Source organism: Rhipicephalus microplus, chromosome 5 (genome assembly GCF_043290135.1).
Source record: "Rhipicephalus microplus isolate Deutch F79 chromosome 5, USDA_Rmic, whole genome shotgun sequence".
Lineage (NCBI taxonomy): Eukaryota > Metazoa > Arthropoda > Arachnida > Ixodida > Ixodidae > Rhipicephalus > Rhipicephalus microplus.
The window spans coordinates 144,384,511-144,410,007 of NC_134704.1; the positions used below are offsets into that span (position 1 = coordinate 144,384,511).

Here is a 25,497-nt window from a genome sequence, read left to right on the forward strand (position 1 = left end):
GGGACGAACGGGTGACGCTATAAGGAGCTGCACCCCTAAAAACGAGGACGAACGCGCCTGATGAAACTGTCAGAAACGTGCAAACAAAGTGGATGGATGGATGGATTTATTGATGTGGCTGTACCCTTTAGATCGGGCGGCGGCTCACGCCACCTAGCCTTAATACTTAGTGAACCACCAACTAGATTTATCCTTTTTTCCCCTTTAAATAGTGAAATATAGGAGTGGTACTTTTCAGTGAATGGTTTAATTTTCATTCGTGCCTTGACTTTAGCCACCAATCAGATAACCTCCTTCTAGTAAATTGTACCCGCTCAAAGTCTATTTTGCCCTCCCTGTCTCTAAACCCCAGTGCTTTGAAAAACTGCGCCATCATCCTGAACTATAGGGTGAAGCCCTTTACAGAACATTATCAAGTGTTCGGCAGTTTCCTCCTCCGCTTCACACGCACTGTATACCTTGTCTACCCCTTCGTATTTTGCCCGATATGTCTTGATTCATAATACTCCTGTCCTGGCCTCAAACAGTAGAGAACTACCCCAAGTATTATAGATCATAGGTCAGAAACATGCAAACAACGTATAGACGATTGCACGCGCCTCCACGCGGCTCCTCCTCGGAGGCTTCAGTGCGCTCCGTGGGCGCCGCTCACCGCTCATCACACTTTCCTATCGCAGCCACTGTACTGTTGTTGCAGTGTTTTGCGATTCGTTGCTGTTAGCGCTATGCTGCGAAGCATATTGCAAGACCCTTTGCTTCTCTCTCAACTCAAATGGTCGGAAATAGAAGATCTAGTAGCACTAGAGGTGCTAGGCGAGACTCTCCGTGAACCGATTTCCTCGCGTGGTCTGCTCAACATTGACGCTATGGACAACGGCATGTTCCGAACTTGTTTTCGAGAAAGAGGACATAGTGAAGGTACGAGTAGCTTTGCGCATTCCAGAAACTGTTGTTACTGCTTAGAGAATGCCGATCCCAGGAGACGAAGCCCTCTGCATCTTTTTCGGCGGCTGGCCTATCCGAACCAACTTAAAGACCTCGAGAACTTCTTCGGCCGACACAGCTCGACAATATCATCCTTGACGATAGAGGTCTTGAGGCACCTCGATGAAAAGTTTTTCCACCTGCTGGACTATGTGAATAATTACAGCTGGCTGACCATTGACACGTTGGAGAATTTCTTGAAGGTAAGGAGCAATGACAGCAGAATGGAAGCTGCATTTGTGCAAATTGGAGATTGTGGCATACCTGTTGACTTTTCTGTGTTTTTTTTTCAGGCCATTTACACTAAAGGAGCCCCACTTACCAACTGCTGGGGCTTCATTGATGGCACTGCGCGTGCTGTATGCTGACCAACTAGCAGCAGCAGCTGTATTTTAGCGGGCACAAAAGATTTCATGCCCTGAAGTATCAATCGATAATGTGCCCGAATGGCATCATTTGACAGTTGGATGGATGTTATCCAGGCTGCAAGCACGATTTGGTGAGTAAAGGGTAGTTCATATACCCGGAAGTTACATTCTCGTTACATTCTCCTTCATGTTGCTGTGGGACTGCCATGTACAACAAGTATCAAACAAAATAGGTCGAATTCCTAGGGATACAGATCGTTTGAAATATATCCTTTCGACACAAACTATGGTGATGGCTTACAGCTCAGTCAAACTCACATTACATCATTGTCACTTAGCTTGGAGTACATTAGGTTAAGTGGCATTCACTTAATCCAAGAAAGGTACCTCAGACATGCATATAAATTCTCACAGCACACTTCGGCTGCAGCTTTATTTAGTCACTATAAAGTGACCAAAGCACAAAACCCTGATGAATTTTGCCTTAGTGTGGTATTCATGTCGAAAATTAGAAATACTATAGCCAGCCTCAGGAAATTAGCTGAACTAAGTAAGACCGGAGTAGCCTATTCAAGAAGACATGGCAAGGAAAAGATAGTGCTGACGCGTGAACTTTATATCTGAAATGAACACCTTTATTATACTCTTGCATCTCTCATTAAGTGCTATGCTGTCATTGATTTTAGTTTGTTTTCCCGCTGCTACGAATGACTTCACACTGTATTGAAATAACATGCATTAGGTTCACTTGTGTATGCACAATGCTGTTTTCTGTATTCTTTGGCATTTCCTTAATGGACTTCTCTGTTTTAAATTCTATATATAGCTTTACTGCTTTCTCCCTGTTGAACATCCATCTTGCAAGAAGAAAAAAATAAAATTTAGTAAAATAAGCAGATGCATTGAGAGCCTGCTAGGGCATCTCGCCTATTCTGCTGCTACTTTAATACTCTGTACCACACCTGTACCCAATGTTTGATCAGCAGGCGTAGTGGTGCTAACGCAGTATCTCATTTCAATTTTTTTAAGGTAACTTTGGCAACAGCCAGGCGTACACAAAGCTGGAAAAGCTGGTGCAGGGACACCCCTACTGCCTTTACGGGGACCCTGCTTACCCATTGCGGCCACTATTGTTGAAACCTTATGGCAGTGCATCTTTGACACATGAGAAATGTGCGTTTAACAAGGCAATGAGCAGCGTGAGGCAGGCCGTGGAATGGGGCTTTGGAAAAATTGCTGGGCTCTTTGCCTTTATAGATTTCCAAAAAAAACAAGAGATCTTCTGCCAGAATGTTACAAGGATGTATAAAGCGAGCGCATTGCTGGCAAACTGCCATACTTGCCTGTATGGTGCACAGGTCTCGCACTACTTTGACCTGCAACCACCATCCTTGGAAGTGTACCTGAATGCCCGTTAACTTTAGGGGCAGCTTTCAATGTGGCACTGGGGAATCCCTTTGCTAATTAAAAGAATGAAGTGTGCAACAAACCACTTTTTTTATTATTCAACTGCTTCCAGACATTCTTCTTGTTAGGTCTGTTACTTCTTGGCTGAGTTTAACGAACATCTGTTCCACATGCTTCACAAAGTCCAGGTGTTCCTGCTGGCGACTTGTCATCTCAAGTTCGTGCTTTTTTTCATCAAGCGCCTGCTTGCGCTCCTCCAGAGCTAGTCGTCTCTCTTCAATGTCCAATTTCCTGTTTTCGACCGCAAGTTGTCTTCGCCGGATCTCGAATTCATGCGTTTGACGCATGGTCAACAATTGTAAGCCCATGCTTTGTAGGCCTCTGATTCCTGCAAATTTTGGGAAATGAGGCTATTCAGTAAGTCGGTTCACATACGCATATCACATGTCATAGAAAGTTAATTTGATGAACTTGTAACACAAACATATCAGTCTTCAACTCTATGCTATCGCACATCATTTAGTGATGACCTATTTTGTGCTTCAACAGGATGATCCCCGAAGATTGATAACATCGCAGCCGTTGCTAGGATCCTGACATTTTGTGTAACGACAAAATAAAAACTGTTCAGTTACTGCTATTTACAAGTGTTCAATGTAAAGAGAGGCTCAACGTTTCCGAGTTGTCGTATGCTAACTTCATCCAAAACTCCCTCTTATACGTGGTAAAGAAAGCAATCACTCTTTTCACCTTGCTTGTTGTACATACAGATGGTAAATCATGGCCGTGACTCGCATCACAGTCTTGTCCTAAGTTACTTTTTAGAGGTGTGACACTTGTCTAAATATAACACTAACGATAACCATTCATGTGTCTATACCTGCATGCAATGTTCATTTTAAACGTGATGTTCACATGCTACCAGTGTTCTAGCAATGAATGTAAGGTATTGGGCTAGTTGGTCTTGCGTATAGTGAAACCAAGTAGCCCAATGTTGTAGACTCTACAAGGACATCATGTTGCCCATTTGTACTGCGCCTTGTGGCAATATTGCATCATGTTAGGACGTGACATAAAGAGTCCTTCAAGATTTACCTCTATTCGCCGTTACAGGAACCCGTTGCCTAGCTGCAGGCGGCAGTTGTGGCTGCAGCTGCTGCTGCTGCTGTTGTTGTTGTTGCTGCTGCTGGTGTTGCTGTTCCTCCTCCTCCTCGTTGCACGGCTCTCCGGTGAGTTCAACAGCAGCGGGACTGCGCGGGGTGGTCATTGAGAGCAGGAGTTGTGCAGCATGTCCTGATTGTAATGCATAATAGAAAACAGGGAGATGTCAGATAATGGCACACTAGGACATTCCATTACAACTCTGCCACATTGGGAACCCCCAGTAGAGAATAACTTTCTTGTATTACAATGTTGCGTAACCGTCAAAATTGCTAACTAATGTAATGAATGAATGTTGTGAGCTCACATGCGAATCACACTTTGAAAGTTTACTTTGCATGGTATAGGTTATGTTAAAAAGTAAAACAAACTATTACAGACTTACTTTTACTGAAAACCACAAATGAACAATTCGCACTGTTATTGTTATGCAACATCATGGATTGACAACTTCATTAACAAGTTAGGTCGATACATGATAATGAACCTGCTGCTTAGGATCACTGCAAATTATTGCTTTTCATTGCTGTCACTATAAGAATCAATAGAGTTGGCAGGCAGGGCAGAAAGAGTGAAGAATTGAATTGCTGCACAAACTTGAAGAAAAAAACAAGGGAGACAGGAAAGAGCGCAGTTTGTTTTTTCTTCTCCCTTGTTTTTTTTTTTTCTTCAAGTTTGTGCAGCAATTCAATTCTTCAAGTATGAACCAACTAGTCTGCAAAGAAGTATTGCTTCAGAAAGAGTGCTTCATTTCTTTTTCAGTTGTTGCAAATATGCAAGCAGTTATAGAATGCGAGATACTTCAAGTGTTGCAAGATATTGCATACGTATGACTGTGATCGTAGAACCAATTTATCGATTTCAGAGAGATATGAGGCTTTACTGCTGCACTCACCTTGATCTTCACCTGCACGAACTTGTTCCGGCGGCGTCGCCAGACAGGACGCAGCTGCGTGACTTCTTTTGCGGCCAGAGCTGTTTGAACTTCTAGGTGCTATTCTGGGGACATAATTTGTAGACCCTGCATAATCCGACAGTTCCTGCAGTATGTGCTCCTTTTCTGTATATTGTTCTTCCGTTCCAGACCTGCAAAGCAAAATGCGAGCATGTTATAAGAGGCTTGCTTCTCTTTAAAACACATCTCTAAATACCCGCTCACGCTAGTGGCATGGCGATGGCTCTCAAAAATGATGCCGAATCGGGACGAATACATTGCTGTCGAAGCTTGACCCTTAGTTTCCCATGAGCAATTACGCAGAAAATTTAGAAATCCTAAGTTTAATTATGCAAGAAAATGAGTGTCCACATATGTGGACAGTGGGAACACTGGTTAGAATAGGTGACACCGTTCGAAACAATTTGTGGGAACATCTTCCTCAATGCACAGGTAGACTTGGCATTTTTTGCACTGCATGCAGGTCTTCCATTTACATTCTGGCATTTTGCAGCATTGAGCATTTGACTGAGCGAATTTTATGGGCATGTGATTGATAGAGTCATACCGTACTGCGCCAGGAATATCCGAGGGCCTGTTGGAGAGTCCAGTGCAGCCAAATACCCTCTGCTCTTCAATATTTTCTATGGCTTACTCGGCTTTCATCAAACCTAATGCCATTTGAAGCTTGTAGTCAGCCAGCTGCATTGGTGATCCTTTTGTGGCACGATAGAGCAGCCAGCTGTTGACGACAGCTAGATCAAGTAAGTGGAATATTACTCGTTTGTATCACTTCTTTGTCTTCAGGTCGTTCCTGTAGAATGCAAGCAGCTGGTCTGCCCTATCTACACCACCTATACTTTAGTAGTATACTTTCACTTTGGACTTCAACAAATGACTTCTGCTTTCGGTCATATCTCCGGCAGGACCCAACAGGGTTCACACTGTTTGTTTGACCCAAGTGTTAACAGTTCGATTGTCGTACCACTGACAAATCAGAAGGTCGTTTTGCTTTTCCCGGCGAAAATCGAATGAGCCGCAACCTTCAGCCTTCAGCTCCTTTTCGTTTTGCAATTGATAGCGGTCCTCCCGCTTCTGGGAGTTGAAGTACAGCCCAACCCACGCCGCTTCATTTCAGCGAGAAGTTCCGCAGATGCGAAAAAGTTGTCACAAAGCACTTCTTTTCCTGTGCAGCCTTCTGTCAAACGGACAACTATCTTCCCACTTTCACCTTGTGCAATCTCAAGTCCTGTCGGCTCCAAAACAAGGTTGTCACCATATAGCTCAAGCTTATACACGTAGCCTGACCTACCAGTGAGTGTCCACACTTTATAGCCCATTTTTTTGTTTTTTTTCATCATGTGGACATTTAGGCTGTGCATACCTTTGAAAGGGATTATCATTTCATCTATTGCCAGACATGTTTCCATCTCAGCGGTGCCCAAAACATTTTTGTTTAGGCCTTCCAAAACTGGACGCTATCTGTAGAGGCGATCATATCCATCTTCTCCTTTTTTTCATATTATCGTTGTTTGTGGCATGGAAGAGAGAAATAATTTCATCAAATCGGTTTCGGGGCATGCAATCTGCAACGTGTGCCTGACGCAGTTGTCGAGAGCAATACATGCGCCTGAATGGTAGACACACAACTGACATGTAGAGAATTACCCCTAGAAATTTTCTGATCTCATCTATTCTTACAGGCTTCACTTTTGTCTTGTTGTTCTGGACACGAAGGCGATTAGTTTCAAATGTCAGATGCTCTAACAACTCCTCATCGACAAGTCTTGAAAACATGTGAAGTGGCGTTTTCGCCTCTTTGGGAGTCACCAGCGGGACAAGTTCGCTCTCAGGAAAGCCTTCATTTAGAGGGACATCTTTTTTCACCCAATGCCAAATCTTTTTCCTCTTGTTTTTCACTGTGGACGATTCTTCCACTTCTAAGTCTTCATCTGATGAGTCATCTACATACTTGTCGATAGGACCTTTGCTTGATGGCTCTGCCTCAGCACGCTCGTCATTGGAGCTGTCCATATCGGAACCACGACCTGCTATATAAACTTCAGACCTGCTCATGGCGTCGTTCCCCCTGTCGCCAGATTTGCTTTTGCTTGTTTATTTTTTTTTGGTTCTCGAAACGGCTACAGCACGTTGTGGCACTACCACTAACCCCCATCGTGTTAGCAGCCACTTAATTCTTCATACACTCCCAGTTGCCGCCAACAGAGAGTCTGAAGTTTGCTACATGTGATAGGTGCCCCTTTGTGAAGCTGTTTCGTGTAATCAGTTGCTATACATAGTCGGCAGCATCGTCAAGGGACGGCAGCAGTATAATACCATTTTCTGTGATGGTACACTGCTGCGTTTCTTACTGAAAGTCCAGTGGGCGACTTTCTAGGAAGGGCAACTTTCGTTGCCCTTCCTAGAGAATGACGTCAGTGTCGGCCACGCTAGTGGTGGGTGATTCGGAGAATGAGCATTTGGGTTCACTTTGGAAGTGAATTAAACTATATTGCCACCAGCACGTAGTGGGTCGACAGCAAGAGCGGCTCTCAATCTGGAGGAAAAAGAAGATCGCGTGTCTTCTCTGCTCGAGAGCCAGCCACGACTGATGCATCGTCCTAGAGCTAGCTACCCGGTCGTTCAATAAATCCCCCCAGTACTTGTGACTCATCGTGACAAACTGGTGGAAGGTGCTGGGTAGCCTCACGGATGCTGCAGACCCCCCCAGGAAGCCGTAATACGAGTCCAGTGCCAGTCAACACTCCCGTGCATCGGACCAGCCGCCGAATCAGGGGATTGCCTCCGGAAGTCAACGATACTGCTCCCACCACGTCAACAAACATGACCAGCACTTCGGTACAAACCTTGGCAACCAGCACGGGAAGCACGTCGCCGAACCGCTATACGTTGGAAAGCCCACGAGCACCGCCGACGTTCCATGGTACGGAGCGCGAAGACGTTGAGGACTGGTTGGCGGACTTCGAGCGCGTAGCCAACTTGAATCAGTGGGATGACGCGGCGAAACTGGGTCGTGTCTACTTCTATCTCAAAGACGGGGCTCGCACGTGGTATCAAAATCGAGAGGAGCAGCTGACGACGTGGCCCGAATTCTGTCGTAGACTTCTGCAGACATATGCCAGCGCCGACCGCCAAGAAAGAGCTGAACGAGCTATTCTTGCCCGCGTCCAGTCGCCAAACGAAACTGTGACCGCGTACGTCGAAGACATGACGCGTCTCTTCCGACGGGCAGATTCAAGAATGACGGAGGACAAGAAGTTGCGTCACTTGATGCGTGGTGTCAAGGACCAGCTTTTCGCCGGCCTCGTGCGAAGCCCTCCAAAGACGGTCGCGGAGTTCTTGTCTGAAGCCGTGACAATGGAAAAAATGCTACAACAGCGATCAAACCAATACGACAGGCAAGTCAGTGGCATGTCCACTGCTGACATTTTCGCCGCCGCTGGGACCAGCAATGACTCCTTACGTGAACTCATCCGTAATATCGTACGTGAAGAGTTGCAAAAGGCTGGTGTAACACCTCATCCTACGGTTAGCTCTATTGCAACTGTGATCAAGGATGAGCTGCAGCAGGCCCTCCGGGACACTTTGCCTCCTGATACAGCTGCATCAGCTCCTGCTGAATACCACCGTGGGACAACCTACGCGGAAGCCTTGAAGCGCCCTGCTGCATCGCCGCCATTGTTCGTTCATCCTGTCCCTGCAGTTTCACTTGAGTCAGCGCAGCACATACCATACTACGAAGGCACGTACACGCCACGGCCCCTGCCCTTTGTCCGTGGTGCTTCTGTCGCCCATCGTTCAGTGCAACCGGTCCAGTACATCGACGATCGCCACTCGTCTCCTCGGAAGTCTGATGTCTGGCGCACACCCGATCATCGGCCTCTATGCTTTCACTGCGGAGAAGCTGATCACTTGTACCGCCAGTGCCCTTACCGCCGTCTTGGGCTTCGCGGCTTCTCTGCGTACGCGCCGCCACCCCGTTACGGTGAGAGACCACGCGACATTCAAAACTACCTCTCCCAGCAGCATGCACCACCGTCTGCCGGGCGCCAGTCGCGCTCGCCATCACCGAGGCGATTTTCATCAACGCCCCAGCGGTATTCTACCGCACGATCTCCCAGCCCCCGCCGGGAAAACTAGCCGAAGCGACCTCTGGGGGCGGGGTCGCTGAACGTCGAAGCGCTGAAGACCTCCTATTGACGCAGAACCGTACAGAAACTGGTCCGACATCACCTGCTGCTGCAAAGAATAGCTGGCTTTCACTCGACATATCAGTAACAATTGATGGTTGTGTAGTTAATGCGTTAGTGGACACCGGCGCAGACTATTCCATACTGAGCGGGAAACTGACAACGCAGCTGAAGAAAGTAATCACGCCGTGGCATAACTCGCAGATTCGGACAGCTGGTGGCCATGTCGTTACTCCACTGGGCGCCTGCACAACTAGAGTACAGATTCAAGGGTACACATTCGTAGCAAGCTGCCTTGTTCTACGTGAATGCTCCCGTGATGTCATTCTGGGAGTTGATTTTCTACAGGAAAATGGAGCTATCATTGATCTTCAAGAGCGCCGCGTCACGTTCTCAGCCCAGCGAGCAATCAACGTGCAGGATGACGGAATGCGTGTCGACGTACTCCGTATTTCTGAACAGAGCGTGACGCTTCCTCCCCGAGCCAGTGTTCTAGTCGACGTAACATGCTGTGGTTTGAGCGATGGCGATGTGGTGGCCGAGACAAATTTAGAACACCTCCTGCAGCAAGGCATATGTGTAGCGAGAAGTGTAATACACGTTCGTGACGGCCGATCTGAATTGCTCGTTACCAACTTTAGCAACGAGCATCGACACCTTTTCCGTGGCACTTCGATAGCGTTTGCCCACGAAGTAGCAAACGTAACCAACTGTCTCACGTCAGAAATAGTGGATAACGCAGACACATCAATGAGCAACATTGACATCAATCCTGATCTGTCCACCGATAACCAGACTGCGCTGCGAGCGCTCTTGTTCGAGTACAGGTCTTGCTTCGCAAGTTGCTCAAAGATCCGCCAGACGTCCATCACTCAACACAGGATCATCACGTACGAGGACGCACGCCCAATACACCAGCACCCCTACCGCGTGTCGGCTAAAGAACGTGAAGCAATACGTACACAAGTTCGCGAGATGCTTGACGATGGCGTTATCGAACCATCCAACAGCCCGTGGTCATCTCCAGTCGTGCTTGTCAAAAAGAAGGACGGGTCGCTACGCTTCTGCGTCGATTACCGAAAGCTTAACAACGTGACCAAAAAGGATGTGTACCCGCTACCACGTATCGACGATTCGCTCGATAGACTTCGTCGCGCCCATTATTTCACTTCTCTCGATCTCAAAAGCGGGTACTGGCAAATCGAGGTAGATCAGCGAGACCGTGAAAAGACAGCCTTCGTGACTCCAGACGGCCTATACCAATTTAGAGTACTCCCTTTCGGCTTGTGTTCAGCGCCGGCAACTTTCCAGCGAATGATGGACACTGTCCTCACAGGGCTGAAGTGGCAGACTTGTCTTGTCTACCTTGATGATGTGGTGGTCTTCTCTACCACGTTCGAGCAGCACCTTCACTGCCTGCGCAGCGTGCTGGAGGCTATCCGATCGGCGGACCTCACATTAAAACCACAGAAATGCCACTTCGGCTATAAAGAACTAAAATTTCTTGGACATGTAGTTAGCGCCGAAGGAATCCGTCCCGATCCGGACAAGCTTGCCGCTGTTGCCGAATTACCAGCTCCTGTCGATAAGAAAGCCGTCCGGCGCTTCCTTGGTTTGTGCGCCTACTATCGCCGATTCATTCATGGCTTTTCACAAATAGCAGAACCTCTGACTCGTCTCACAAGGGACGACACGCCGTTTGTCTGGGAAAACGAGCAACAAGCAGCTTTTGATGAGCTGCGACAGCGCATGCAATCAGCGCCCGTTCTTGCTCATTTCGACGATGATGCTGACACGGAGGTCCATACCGACGCTAGTAACATTGGGCTCGGTGCAGTGCTCGTTCAGCGTCAAGAGGACATCGAAAGAGTGATAGCCTACGCCAGCCGCTCTCTATCCCGTGCCGAGGCGAATTATTCCACTACGGAGAAAGAGTGCCTCGCAGTCGTGTGGGCAATCACCAAGTTCCGCCCTTACCTTTATGGTCGTCCCTTCAAGATAGTGACGGACCACCACGCCCTCTGCTGGTTGGCAAGCCTGCGCGACCCTTCAGGACGGCTAGCACGGTGGAGCTTGCGGCTGCAGGAATTTGACGTCACCATCGTCCATAAGTCCGGCCGTAAGCATGAAGACGCTGACACACTGTCACGCGCACCCCTTCTTGTCGTCAGTCAGGATGCAGAGGAAGACGAAGGCTTTCTGGGCGCCATTAGCTCATCAGACTTGAGTAAACGGCAGCGGGATGACGCAGAGATTCGTCCGATCATCGATCATTTAGAGGGCCAGGACACAATCATACCACGTCATTTATTCCGCTCGTTGCCATCGTTCTGCCTTCGAGATGGTGTGCTGTACAAGAAGAACGCTCGTTCGAACAACCGTGCCTACCTCCTGGTGGTTCCTCGAGACATGCGAGACGACGTCCTCTTCGCTTGCCATGACGAACCCACATCCGGTCATCTGGGCTACTCACGGACACTTGCCAGAGTGAGTGAGAGGTACTATTGGCCAGGACTTTCGGCAAGCGTCAAGAAGTACGTCAAGAGCTGTCGGGAATGTCAGCGCCGAAAGCAACCATCTGTTAAGCCAGCTGGTTTGCTTCAGCCCATTGAAGCACCTTGCACGCCATTCGACCAAGTCGGCATGGACATTCTCGGGCCATTTCCCCTGTCTGCGGACAGCAACAAATGGGTGATCGTCGCGACCGACTATTTGACACGCTACGCTGAAACCCAAGCGATCCCACGAGCCACGGCTTCTGAGGTAGCACAATTTTTCATGCGCCACATCGTGTTACGACACGGTGCTCCTTCCAGTGTAATAACGGACAGAGGGACGGCATTCACGGCGCAGCTTACGGACGAAGTTTTCAAACTGAGCAACACCAGACACCGAAGGACAACTGCGTACCACCCGCAAACCAACGGACTTACCGAGCGACTGAATAAGACCCTCGCAGACATGATCTCAATGTACATCGACGTACAGCACAAAACATGGGACCGGATCTTACCTTACGTGACCTTCGCGTATAATACCGCCGTGCAAGAGACCACGCGATTCACGCCATTTCGGCTTCTCTACGGCCGCGAAGTACAGACCATGCTAGACTCCATGCTACCGTATCAAGACGAAGACGAGTTGGCAACTGACGCCGAAGAATTCGCAGAGCGTGCTGAGGAAGCCCGGCAGCTCGCGCGACTGCACATCGGCCAGCAACAGCAGGCAGACGCACGACACTATAATACCCGCCACAGAGAAGTGTTTTACAGCCCCGGAGATCAAGTTTGGGTGTGGACGCCCGTCCGCCGCCGTGGCCTTAGTGAAAAGTTGCTGAGCCGGTACTTTGGCCCATATAAAGTGTTACGCCGCGTCAGTGACGTGAACTATGAAGTGGTTCCGGACTCAACACCCCATGCACGGAGTAGGACACGGCTGAGGCCGGACGTCGTTCATGTGTTGCGCATGAAACCATTTATTGCGCGTTGCTCGTAACTTTTCCTTTACCGTACAGCATCCTTTGTGTTTTTTTTTGTTTATTTGTGTGAACTTGCTTTCCCGTTCATTGACGTTTCTTATTTTGGCATGCTCTTCAATCTTTACTTTCACTTTATCCAAATTTCCAATTTCTTTTTCACGTGCCTATGTTGTAGCATCGCGGTGATGCTATGTACTTTTCTTTCCTCTTTTTGGGACTTGTTTTTTTTTTCTTTTCGGAAGGGGGGATAATGCCACCAGCACGTAGTGGGTCGACAGCAAGAGCGGCTCTCAATCTGGAGGAAAAAGAAGATCGCGTGTCTTCTCTGCTCGAGAGCCAGCCACGACTGACGCATCGTCCTAGAGCTAGCTACCCGGTCGTTCAATAAATCCCCCCAGTACTTGTGACTCATCGTGACAATATATTGAACGTTTGTTGCGTCCAACCCTTCGTGTGGAGTGTCCTTGCATACAGAGAAAACCCACGACAGGCTTGTTATATATAGCCTCAAAGTTTGGTGTCGCCACTCCTTTTAATGACGCTTTAAACTCGAGGAGTTGCATAAAATATTTTGCCATCTGCCCCCTCATACCAAACTCCATTTCATAACAGCCTTTTTTTCTGCCACTAAAATCAGAATGTCTATTCCATCACTGATAATGACTGCACATTCAATGTTGGAAATGTTGTGCCTGCCAAATGCAGGCGTTTCAGTGTATGCTGAGTGAAATAAACTCATTTAAATTGTGAACTTGCTTCTTAATTCTGCATCCTGCAGTGGGAAAGCTCCCACAGGTACCGGCAATAGCTTCCGAGGAATACACTTTTGTATCTTCAGCACCAAGCATGAAATTTATGAACTTGTGTAGTAGTGAAATATATATGGGACTTGTCTAGTAAATTGCCAGAGTGAATGTGTGAACAGCATTAAAATTTCGTTCTTCGAAGTTATTGCCAAACAGGCCTTCAGGATGCATTATGTGCATGATATCAACCAAGAAATTTGGAAATTCAGCCTTTGATCAGAAACAGTGCATGCATAGTAGGTATTGTTGTGTAGGTTAACATAGTTTTGCAAACGACAAGACTTGTTGGCATATATAAAATTTTGTGAAACAAGAAAGTGATATTACAAAGTGGATAGTCGGAATACATAAAATGATAAAGAAAGCAACTGATTAAGTTGGGTTTGTCTCGTAATGCTTTTATATGAAGCATATTCTCAAGAGGGTGTACCAGCAATGATGAGAAAGTGTGGTGGCCCCGCCGATGCAAGATACGTGGTAATTTTATTGAAGGCGCATCAACGTTTCAACTGACTGTAACCGCGATGACTAAATTTATATGGTGGACATTTTGAAAATACTGTTGGCGCGAACTGTCGTTGTCGAGGCAAGCCGCTACGTTGCTAAAACTTTGACATGTGCAAGGGCCGCATGTTTACGTCGCCTTAAGTTTGCTTGATCCTGACGGTTACAATTATCGCTCATCACACACCCTTCACATCTGGACAGCGTGGAAATGGTGAGTCTTGAAACAGAAGTTCTTGCAGCGGCAACGAGTTGGTCCTGAAGACAGGCGACAGCGTGGGTCTAGCAGGGCAGAGTGCCCTGCGGAAACTCCTGTTTTAAGATGTGCCCTCAACCCCTGAATTACTTTTCCACAGCTGATGCGAGGCTCCGTGAAGCGAAGTTAGAAATGTAGCGGTTGCATTTCCCCCTTAACTTTTAGTATATTATTTGTATTTGCGGCCTATGTGTTCCCGACCGTCTGTTGGCCGTCTGACGGAAAATCGACTGATCAACATCAATTCTACTCGACTCCAGCGCTCATTATGACCAGTGTGTTGCCTCGAGATATTAAACCCCATGAATCAGTCAGCGCACGCGTTAAAAGCAGAAACACACACACGCACATGAATGCGCGCACGGACATGAACACGCGCACCAGTGCGCGGGGGCTTCGCCGCGCGCTCAATGTAAACGACGGCGCATCGTCTGCTATGTGGGTAAGTTCTGGCGGCACTTTCAGTGCCTACACATCAACTTTCAGGTCCATGCGCCGTCGTAAGAAAGTGTGCCGGTGAGCAGGTCGGACTGTCATGGTGGAGGAATTCGATTCGGACTGTCACGGTGGATAGACGTGTTTTTTTTAGCGCTCCTGATCGACTGCGCAGATAAGTTTTTGCATGTTTTGAGCTTGTCTTTATAATTCTAAGGCAGCAGTTAAAATCTCTGTAGAACTTATTTTATTGAAGGGCTTTTTCGGGGGTCAGTCACCAGGTATTAGTTTGTACGCGTGTGTGTGTGTGATATTTGTTTTCTTGTTGTTCTTCTTTTGCCACCCCCGCGGGGTAGGTGCACATGCATTGAACACGCAAATTTTTGTAGGAGAGCTTAGACTCTCCTTTTCGTAGGGCAGGGCTCAAGTTTTGTAATTCTCGAGTGAGAAAAGTTATAGGGACAATTTGTGTCGGAAAGACATGGTTAAAAAGACTGTAAAGTGTTCAGGATATGGGGTGGCTTTGAAAGTGGACCCAAGTGTAGAAGCAGAAGGAGAAGAGGCTGACGCGAAGTGTAGGCAATGTGAGGTCGAGGAAAAAATGGAGAAAATGATGGTTGCCCAGAGTGACCTGCTGATGAGAATCACCGAGCTCGAGAGTGCGTTGGCGACAGAGCAAGAGAAAACGAGGATTATGGGAGAAAGGCTGAAGTGAGCCAAGGAAGCACTAGCCAAGGGGAACACAAGAGCGGCCTACAGAGAGAACAGTAGGGAACCGGCAACCAGAACGGCGGAGAAAAAAGAGCAAGCAGGTTCGGAAAAAACAGGTTCAGCCAGTTCAATTGTTGCAAGGCCCAGCTTCAGTGAAGTAGTCGTGGGGCTGGGAGGGGACAAAGCAGCCGGCGTCACAGGGGCAAGTAACCCCCAGGTGCAGGACGCTCCAGCTGAAAACTCACAGCATGTGATAATCGCGGGGACTCGAATTTAAATCGATGCACAGAAGCCATAAAAGAGAAGGTAAGAGGTGACAAGAGCGTTGCAATAGGGGCATTCCCAGGACGCAAGCTGGAAGCAGTCATGAGGCAAGCGAGCGCGAAACTCAAAACTATAGCTGATAGAGGAAACCTCGTGATAATTTCAGGCGGTTTAAACGATGTCTTAAATGGAGATACAGCGGGACTAGCAACCACACTGGCAAAAGGCGTCAATGACATGCGCGCCACCTCTCCTCTGGTACAGGTAGTGATATGCACGATACCGGAGGTGCCGGTGCGTGATGTCAACCTGCAAAGAGCGGTTGTCAACGCAAACCAAGAGATATGGCGAATGAGTCGAGAGAAAGGCTTTGAGGTGGGGGAAATCAATAGAGAAGTGCATAGGTGGGCTGGTTTTCAACGAGACAGAGTGAGTTCACTTCGATGGGCGGCTAGGTCATGAGGTGGGTTGACGACTTGCAGGACGCGCAGTAGCTTTTTTGGGGGGCAAGCAGGCCCTTTGGGGTGCAGGATAGCTAGTAACAAGGAAAACAACCAGGGAGACTCTTTGACAGGTGGTATGAACAGATACGATTCCAAAGTGGCACCAGTATTTAAGATAGGTAGAGTCTGGGACAGAAATAGACGTAGCCACGAGCGCCGAGCCAATTCACACATAGGGTATATCAACATGCAGGGTGGTAGGAACAGGCTAAAGTGGGAAGAGATGGAAGAACACCTAAGGGAGGAGAGATTGATGGTATACGGTTTTGTAGAAACACATCTCAGGGACATGGAACAACCTCCTAACAATGCAGACTACGCATGGGAATATTGTAATAGAACAGAAGGCAGCAGAAAGAGGGGCGGTATTTGTGCATTCATTCATAAAAGTACAGACTGGCAAAGGGTCAAGCAGCAGTGCAAGGAACATTTATTGCTGAAAGGGAAAGTGGAAGGGCAAATGACACTCCTTGATTTCGTGTACTTGTGGACGGGAGCTAAGGCCAGAGAGGAAAACCAGGCAATGGTAGGGTGTATATCAAATGACACTGAGGATTTAGGAGGAGAGTGCGAGATAATTATACTAGGAGATATGAATGCGCACATAGAAGATATAGATGGTTATACCAACCCGACAGGCGAAATGATTCTGGATATGTGTGAAAGGCTTGATTTGATCATTTGCAACAGTACCAAGAAGTGTGAACGGCAAATAACATGGGAGGTAGGAAGGCTGCAGTCGACGATAGATTACGCACTGATGTCACATAGGATGTATGATAAGCTCAGGGGAATGCACATAGATGAAGGTGGCTCCAGAAGTCTGGGTAGTGATCACAAACGTATCAAGCTAAGTTTTGGAAGAGCAGTGAAAGTGTAAAGGAGACAAGATAAGCAACTACAGGAAAATTTTTATTCAGAAAGGCAAATTTAAATAGCCACTAAGCAAATTGAGAAAGTAATCAATGAGGATAATAAAACAGTGTGGACATACACGAATCTAATTAGACTGTTTGAGCTAGAGCTTGCTAAGACAAAGGACAAGTCACCCCGAAAAAGAAGACACAAATCCAAAAGTTGGTGGGATGAGGAAGTTAAGAGAGCCATAGCAAAACGTCAGGAAGCCTCTAGGGAACACAGACATGCTAAGAAGTAGGGTGAACAGACAGATGATGTTGAAAGAAAATGGGAAATCTTTCTAAGCTGTAGAAGAGATGCATCCCTTCTGATCAATGAAAAGATTAGAAGAAAGGGAGCTCAGTGGCTGGCAGAACTACATAAAAAAATAGAAAGGCAGCTGCGAAGTTTTGGAACCATCTAAACTCCCTAAGAAATGAGACGAGCCTAGAGCAGAGATTTATAACTACAGCTCAAGGTGCTAGGCTAGAAGGGGACGAAGCTATTGAATATACAAGAATAAGGGTGACAGAAAAATTTCAACATAGAAGTGCTTTACACACCACAATAGACAAGGACGAATCAAGTGGTGCAATGGCTCCATTTTCACAACGAGAGTGGGAAAGGGCTGAGAAAAGGGTTCCTAGTAGTACATCAACAGGCCCAGATGGCATTCCAATTATGCTGATAAAGACATTAGGTCGGAAGACTAAGCAGGCTTTGAGAGAGGTAGTGAACAAAATAATAAACGATGGAGAAGTTCCCGATGGATAGAAACTTAGCAGGATGAACATGATATATAAAGGAAAGGGGGACAAAGCTGACATAAACAACTACCGTCTTATAACAGTTACATCAGTGGTCTACAGGCTGGCGATGCAGATTATAAAGGAAAGAGTGCAGGCATGGATAGAGGATGAGGGGGTGCTGGGGGAACTGCAGAATGGGTTTCGGAAACACAGGAGGTTGGAAGACAATCTGTTCTCACTGACACAAAGCATCGAAATAGCAGAAAAGGAACAAAGGCCCTGGGGCTAGCATTTTTGGATATCAAGGGAGCGTACGATAGCGTAGTTCAAGAGGAATTGCGGGGAATACTGGGCAGACTAGGCGTAGAAGATGTAGTCACTAATCTTTTAAAGGATATCTATGAAGGTAACAAATTAAGGTTATTATAAAGTGAAAAAAACAGGTATCCAAGCCTGCAGAGGTAAAACGGGGGCTTAGGCAGGGGTGTCCCCTGTCATCCTTATCATTCATGATGTACCTACAAGGATTAGAGGCCAAATTAGAGGGAAGTGGACTGGACTTCAACCTCTCTTTCGTGATACAAGGAAAACTCATTGAACAGGCACTACCAGCATTGATGTACAGAGATGATATAGTGCTAATGGCCGACAACAAGGAAAATTTGCAGAGATTAGTGGACATCTGCGGTAATGAGGGGAGATATGTTAGATTTCAGATTCAGTAAGGAAAATCAGCAGTCATGATTTTTAATTACAATGAAGGTAGTGAGCTTAGAATACAGGAGGTCACGCTAGAGATAACAGATAAACACAAATATCTGGGCGTATGGATAAGCAATGGGGCCGAGTACCTACGGGAACATGAAACATACGTGGCGACTAAAGGTAACAGGAATGCAGCGGTAATGAAAAACAGGGCACTGTGGAATTACAATAGGTATGATGTTGTGAGAGGAATATGGAAAGTGGTCACGGTTCCCGGTCTGACGTTCGGCAATGCGGTCTTGTGCATGAGATCAGAAGTTCAAGCAAGATTAAAAATTAAGCAACGTGGAATAGGTCGGCTTGCCGTAGGAGCTCACGGGAATACACCAAATCAGGGAGTACAAGGTGATATGGGATGGATATTATTTGAGGGCAGGGAAACTAGCAGCAAGATAAAATTTGAGGAGCGATTGAGAGAAATGGGGGAGGAGCGTTGGGCTAGGAAGGTATTCAGCTACTTGTACATGACGAACGTCTATACAAGATGGAGGAAGCGAACCAGAAAATTGACTGTTAAATACTTAGAAAACAGCAGGGGGCCAAACCAAAAAGAGTTATTGGTTAAGAAGAAGGTGAAGGAAGCTGAGACCGATATGTGGAGACTTGACATGATTAAGAAGTCCGCACTAGAGATCTATCAAACTTTTAAGCAGGAAATTGCCAAGGAAAGGATCTATGATAATACTCGGGGTAGTTCTCTACTGTTTGAGGCCAGGACGGGAGTATTGCGAACCAAGACCTATCGGGCCAAATACGAAGGGGCAGACACAGTTTGCAGCGCGTGTGGCGAGGAAGAAGAAACTGCCGAACACTTGATAATGTTCTCTAAAGGGCTTCACCCTATAGTTCATGATGATGGCGCAGAGTTTTTCAAAGCACTGGTGTTTAGGAACAGGGAGGGCAAAATAGACTTTAAGCGGGTAGAATTAACTAGAAGGAAGTTATCTGATTGGTGGCTAAAGTCCAGGCACGAGGGAAAATTAAACCCTTCACTGCAAAGTACGAATCCTCAACCTCACTATTTAACCTTTTAAATGCGGCACTATGAAGCAGTTGGAAAAAAAACTAAAATTACTGTTGATAATTTGCATTGGCCTTCTAAATTAACTATGATAAAAAATACAGCCACATTCACAATGACTAAGCATGTTTTTTCGCATGTTCCATTTTTGGAACATTGGCATTTCCCATATGCAAAACACACATTTTCTCTAGATCAACTTTTATTGACTTTTCAGTCGGGTTTCCTTATTCAGGATAACTGTAGAATAATATTTAGCGTCATACGATGTCTCTGAAAAGTATAAATATTTATAACAACAGTTTATGAAAGTTTCTTCTTTCATACTACTGGCTGTACTACAGTGAGCAAATCACAAACCGTGGTAAGCGGCAAAGCCTTTCTTGTGCAGCCGCTTTTTGCACTGCTGACACTGATTCGTTGTATTCTTCTTGCATTCCGCGCACCTTCCCTGAGTCGTTGAGATGATGTAGTGGCCATCAGTTTTTCTGTCCTCATGTCTCGGATGAACCTGGGGTCCAGGTCTTACAGTGAGTTTCTGCTTGAGCTGCAGCAAGGGCATGGCGACGTCCCGCCGAAAGGCGATGTGCGTCATGGCGGCATCACTAACCTTGTGAAGCTCGCAGTGGAGGAGCCATCCTGCGACGACAACCATGTTGAAACCATTGCTGGAAAGGTTCCACCACCATTTCTTGCTCCTCAGTCTCGGTCGATAGCTTCCGAGGAGGCGGTCCATCACATCTACTCCGCCCCTGCCCTCATTGTATTTTCTGATCAATTATGGTTGAGCAATGTCCATATTTTTGTTTGAGCGTCGTGAGGAGCGTTTCGCACTTCCAACAGGCTCGTGGCTAAGGTGGTTAGAAGAAACTGTGACGACTGCATTGTCATTCCACCTGCATGCGCAGACTGCCCCGTCACACTTGTAGTGGAAAGACCCTCTTTCTTCCTTTTCGATGTTTTTCGAACTCTTCAGTGGACAACCATCGGTTCTTGTATCTCGCACAGTCCCTGTCGCTCGAATCCCCTGGTCAGTCAGTTGCGTCAAGAGGCCGTATGAAGTGAAAAAGTTCTCAAAGTATACTTCGTGATGTTCAGGCGCTTCCAGGACCGATACCATATTGCTAACAACCCTGATCCCGAGAGGTGTCTTGTCGTCCTTCTCGTTGCTCCCACAATATATTTCCATCGCATAGGGGTGCCCATTCGAAGAGCACATTATTTATATTTTGTACCCAAATCGAATTGGTTTACCACGAATAAACATTTTGCACGAGTGGTGGCCATAATAGGGCATCATTGACTCATCGATGCTGAGGCTTTCATTGAACACTCCAAACTGGCGGAAACATTTGAAGATTTCGTCGTAAAACGGCTGAAGTCTGCCCATTTTTTCGCCTGCTTTCAACTGAGTGTTGTCAACAACATGAAAGAACCTTTTCAGCTGCCGGAACCTATTGCGGGCCATCACTGTTGCGACTATAGGCACACAAAGATCTTCTGCAGTGCTCCAATACGAGTCCTCAGACGGAACAGAGTGGTACCCGCTGAAAAGTAAGAGGCCGAAAAACTGACCTATGTCCGCTGCTGTGACGTCCACCTCCTCCCCCTTTTGGAGTGCGTATCTTGCAGTTAGTTCAGCCAGTGAACCAAGATACTCTGGAGAAATAAATTTGCTGAACAGCATAAATGGGCTCATGTTTGCAAGATCAGGAAATGCCTCTAGCAACAACGGAGGACTCTCGCTGGGAAGTGTTTTGTCAAACGTGGCATGGTCACCCCATACTGGTGTATGGGAGCGCTTTGGAGTATTTGTTTTCCGAGCGTTCGTTGAAGCTTTGCGTCCTTTTCCAGCAGTGAATTGCCGCCCCACTGGTTTCTTTCGTCGTGGCTCAGGACTCGAACATGCAGAAGGCGAATCAACGTCTTCATCGCTGCCCTACATAATTTCAACGTGCCCACAAACATCATCGATAACAACTTCAGGAAAGTCGTTTTCGTTCACGTGCCCCTCGTTAGTTACATCGCCATCTCCAACAGGCGGCAATAGGCATACAGACGCACCTTCGCGTTCGTCATCGGGAAGGCTGAACAAAAGGTCAATTGCTGCCTCCAAAGTGAGGAAGCGTTGTGCCATGACCCACAACGAAAGTTATTGCGGTGTAAAGCACAGTACTACAAAAATAAAACCAGCCGCAAGGCAGTTTTCTACTTACATTCACAGGGATTGATGCAGCTAGGCACTGTATTTCAATGCTGCTCTTTCCACGTGTCTGGCAAACTCAAAATGACGCCCAGGAAAGCTCATGTTCAAGTTTCTGCCAAGCGCCGCCCAGCGGGCGCCATCGACATGACAAAAAAAGAAAAAGAACGAGGCAAAACGCTCGTGCGCGTCTACGCTGCGTTCGACACTGTGAAACGCCAATGTTCCAAAAAAGGAACATCCGCACAAAACTCTCAAGCTGAAAACTAGATTGTCTTTGTTATTTTTTATTGTATTGTCGCGTAATCCCGAACCATTTGCCAATATTTTAGTTCTGCTTTGCTCACTGCGACATTACTTTTTCAAGCGGAATAATGCAACAAACATCTGGTGGTCAAGGAGCGCAAATTATGCCCGTTTTTTAAAATTTATCTAATGATTCTTCATAAGTTCATAATACAAATTAAAACTGCTACGTTTTTCACAAGCATTAATGAGTATGCGTGAACATGAAATTTTAATATGCGATATATTGGAGAGGAAATAAAAAATTAGGTTTCGTATGTTCCAATTTTGGAACATTGGCAAGTAAAAGGGGAAAACATTATAAATCTAGTTTTTGGTTCATTAGGTATTACGGCTTGGTGGCGCCAGCCACCACCCGATCTGAAGGGCACAGCCATATCCATCCATCCATCCGGAAGTTTATATAGGAGGTCGTGATCAGAACATGCGCTTCCGCTGGGCCACTCAAAAAATATGGCCTGTATGTCATCGTCGCTTAGTCAACGTCTGAAACGAAGAAAATAATGTCTAAACGCAAGTTTCAAAATACTCATTTCACCACGTTACAGAGAAACATTTGTGCATAGCCGTGCGGTCCCCTACTACCATGCCCTACTCCCCTACTACCATGCTACTACGCGTCCCCTACTACCATGCAGCGTTTCCCTGACACTTCTCTCAACACTGTAGGCCTACTGTCCACACACATGGACGCCGCCAGAGTTGTGTTGCTGAACGTGAGACGCTCGCATTGCAACAAACCTTGCATCAAAACAAGATACAGTCTTTCTTCTTTAGAATAACACTAAATGATAAACTAAATTTCAGGCCTTTATGTCAAACATATAAAAAGAGGCAGGCACCTACCTCGAAGCACGACTTGTGGAGCGTGCCATGTTTATGTGCCCATTTGCCGGTGCGTCTTGGAAAGCTATTGCCATCTGGTGGCGTTTTTATGAAACACTGCAGTAGCGCCAATTTTTGAACTCAATTTTATGGTGAAGCATTCGCTATAATAGTCGCACTTTTCTCGTATGTTTTGTCCACATATGTGGACGCTGGGATACAAAGGGAATCTACAAAGGGAATCTGACATGAATCTAAAGCTGTGGACAAAACATACGAGCCAAGTGACATGTATCTAAAGCAAGTGGAAGCATCAATTCGGAGCTTACAAGCTACAGAGCGCACGGCGGCCACTTGATAGATTCGACGTGGACGACCGCAGTTTTCTTTTGACAGAGCGACTATGTTTGTCAGAGGCGCGAACGGCTTAAAGCCTTGCCGGCGAAGATTGCCGTGCACGTTGGACAGCTCTCGCGCGGGATTAAATGCTATCTGCGCGGAGAATACATAAAAATTGTTACTTGCCTTCTTAAGTTTCCGGTGTCTTCTTGCCTCCAGTAACCGATTAAAAGATCCACACGATCTTTCAGGCTTCTGAGAATAAGCTCCCGGCCGAGCACACGTTTCAAGTTTCCAATCATATGGATACACTGCAAGTCGTCGCCAAAGAGCTTCATCGCTGCCACTTCTCTCAAAATTGCTAGGTCATCTTCAGTAGTAAAACACCACCGGGGCCTTTTCGCCAGCAGCTGAGCCTGCGCAGCGCTTGGAGGTGCCGTCGAAGAGATGCCGCTGCCGCTCGTATGGGGCGCTGCCATCTTGAAAACGCTCGCATGCTCGTCCGCTGCGTGCGCTTGGCTGAGGAGACGAAATGAGCGGGTGAGCGACTCTCCACAGAACACCTACCAGGAGGACTCTCCCCGCAAAGACGCTGGCTACCCCGGCGGGCCGTGCATGCGCAGCTGGCGTCTCCGCTCAACCCGCTGAGCCGCTTAGCTATTACTCTCTAATGGGCATCTCTTCGTGGTTCGGCTGCTCGTGTTTTGCGAATTCCTTTGAGTTTTATATGCGAAGCATTTCTTAGCGAATTTCGGTGACTTCGAGCGTATCTATCTATCTATCTATCTATCTATCTATCTATCTATCTATCTATCTATCTATCTATCTATCTATCTATCTAGCCGCCTACGACTTTTACCTCTCCTGGCCGTTTCGATAATGGTATCGATACCGAACTTGGTATGGCATAACATGACTGTAAGAAGTGTATATCTGACTATCTATAGTCGTAGCATCAAAATCTTGAAATTTATGTCATGATTGTCAATATTTACATTTCATGGTCCTGCAGCTCTTACGGTGGTTTAGTTCACATGGCATGTTGCAAAACTGGTGTGGTATGACATGATTGTATGCCTAAAAGAAGCAACCGACCCTAACATGAAAATCATGATATGCGTGTCATGTAACAACATGACCACATGCCACGCCCATGATGCGCTGGCGGCCGTTTCGCTAGCTTCACTTATACCAAATTCGGTATTACGGGACGTGAATGGATGAGGAAGGTATGATACTGGTGCAAACATGATAAACATGAGATGCGTGTCATGTAGCAACATGACTACATGTTACGCTCATGATGTGCTCGCGGCCGTTTCACTAGCTTCACACCCACCAAACTCAGTATTACGCGACGCAAACGGACGACATAGGTAAATAACACATCCAAACATGATAATCCTGACATGCTTGTCATGTAACAACATGACTACATGCCACACTCATGATGTTCTCGCGGCCATTTCGCTAGCTTCACATATGCCAAATTTTGCATTACGTGACGTCAATGAATGACGAAAGTATGTGACCAGTGCAAACAAGATAATCATGAGATGCGCGTGTCATGTGAGAACAAGACTTCATACCACAGTAAAGGCGCCAGTACATTTCGACGTGACGCGGTGCGCGTGCTCGCCGGCGTTGCCACGCCAGGCACCGGTCTTGCCATATACTCGCAGGCGTGCCGCGCTGCGTTGGTTTGACGCATGCGCATTTAAGTGCGTCTGGTATCCCTCCGTCAAGAAAAGAGGGAGACGCAGTGTTGTCTGAGTAACGCATCGGTGTGAAATGCAGCATATCGCATTTCGCGCCGGTATCCGTCTGGCTGCGCCGACGGACGCTGGTCGCGCCGGTCACGCCTGGCGTCACACATGCTCGCGTTTTGCTAACTTGCGTCGCTGTGCCCGGCGTGCGCGCGTCAACGCTACATTGGAGTATATTGGGCCATTCATGATGCACTCGTGGCCGCTTTGATAACTCCAAATGTACCAAATTTGGTGTTGCGTGACGTGAAAGGATGACGAAAGTATATAACTGGAACAAACATGATAATGCTGACAGACGTGTTATGTAAGAACATGACAGCATACCGCGCTCATAGCGTGCTCGTGGCCGTTTCTCTAGGTCCACTTATACTAAATTTGGTACCACGTGACGTGAATAGATGACGAAGGTAAACGACACATCCAAGCATAATAATCATGACACGGAAGTCATGTACGGCATCATTTACCTCCACGTCGTAACATTGTGCTGATTTTATAGCTACATATCAACCTTCCTCATTCGTGCTTCGCATATCATCGATTCCCACTGTACGTGCGATCTGCCAATTTTTTTCATGTCTGTGAGGTTCGAAATTGTGAC

At 46.9% G+C, this 25,497-nt stretch overlaps 2 protein-coding genes across 3 annotated transcripts in view; one reads left to right on the forward strand and one right to left on the reverse strand.

The window, feature by feature from the left end:
- LOC119174202 (S1 RNA-binding domain-containing protein 1) overlaps window positions 1–25,497 on the forward strand; it is a 174,308-nt gene that overhangs the window by 34,934 nt on the left and 113,877 nt on the right. The gene's annotated exons all lie outside the window — the stretch shown is intronic.
- On the reverse strand, window positions 2,831–22,878 carry LOC119173696 (uncharacterized). 2 transcript variants are annotated; one of them, XM_075896014.1, is made up of 5 exons: window positions 22,810–22,825; window positions 21,671–22,449; window positions 4,816–5,006; window positions 3,855–4,052; window positions 2,831–3,147 (listed from the first exon to the last, which is right to left on the reverse strand). In XM_075896014.1, coding segments are annotated over exons 2-5 (681 nt in total). In that variant the 5' UTR covers window positions 21,673–22,449; window positions 22,810–22,825; the 3' UTR covers window positions 2,831–2,857. The 2 variants fall into 2 exon arrangements, with proteins under 2 accessions (XP_075752129.1, XP_037280386.2); XM_037424489.2 differs by lacking the exon at window positions 21,671–22,449 and having other exon boundaries at window positions 22,810–22,878.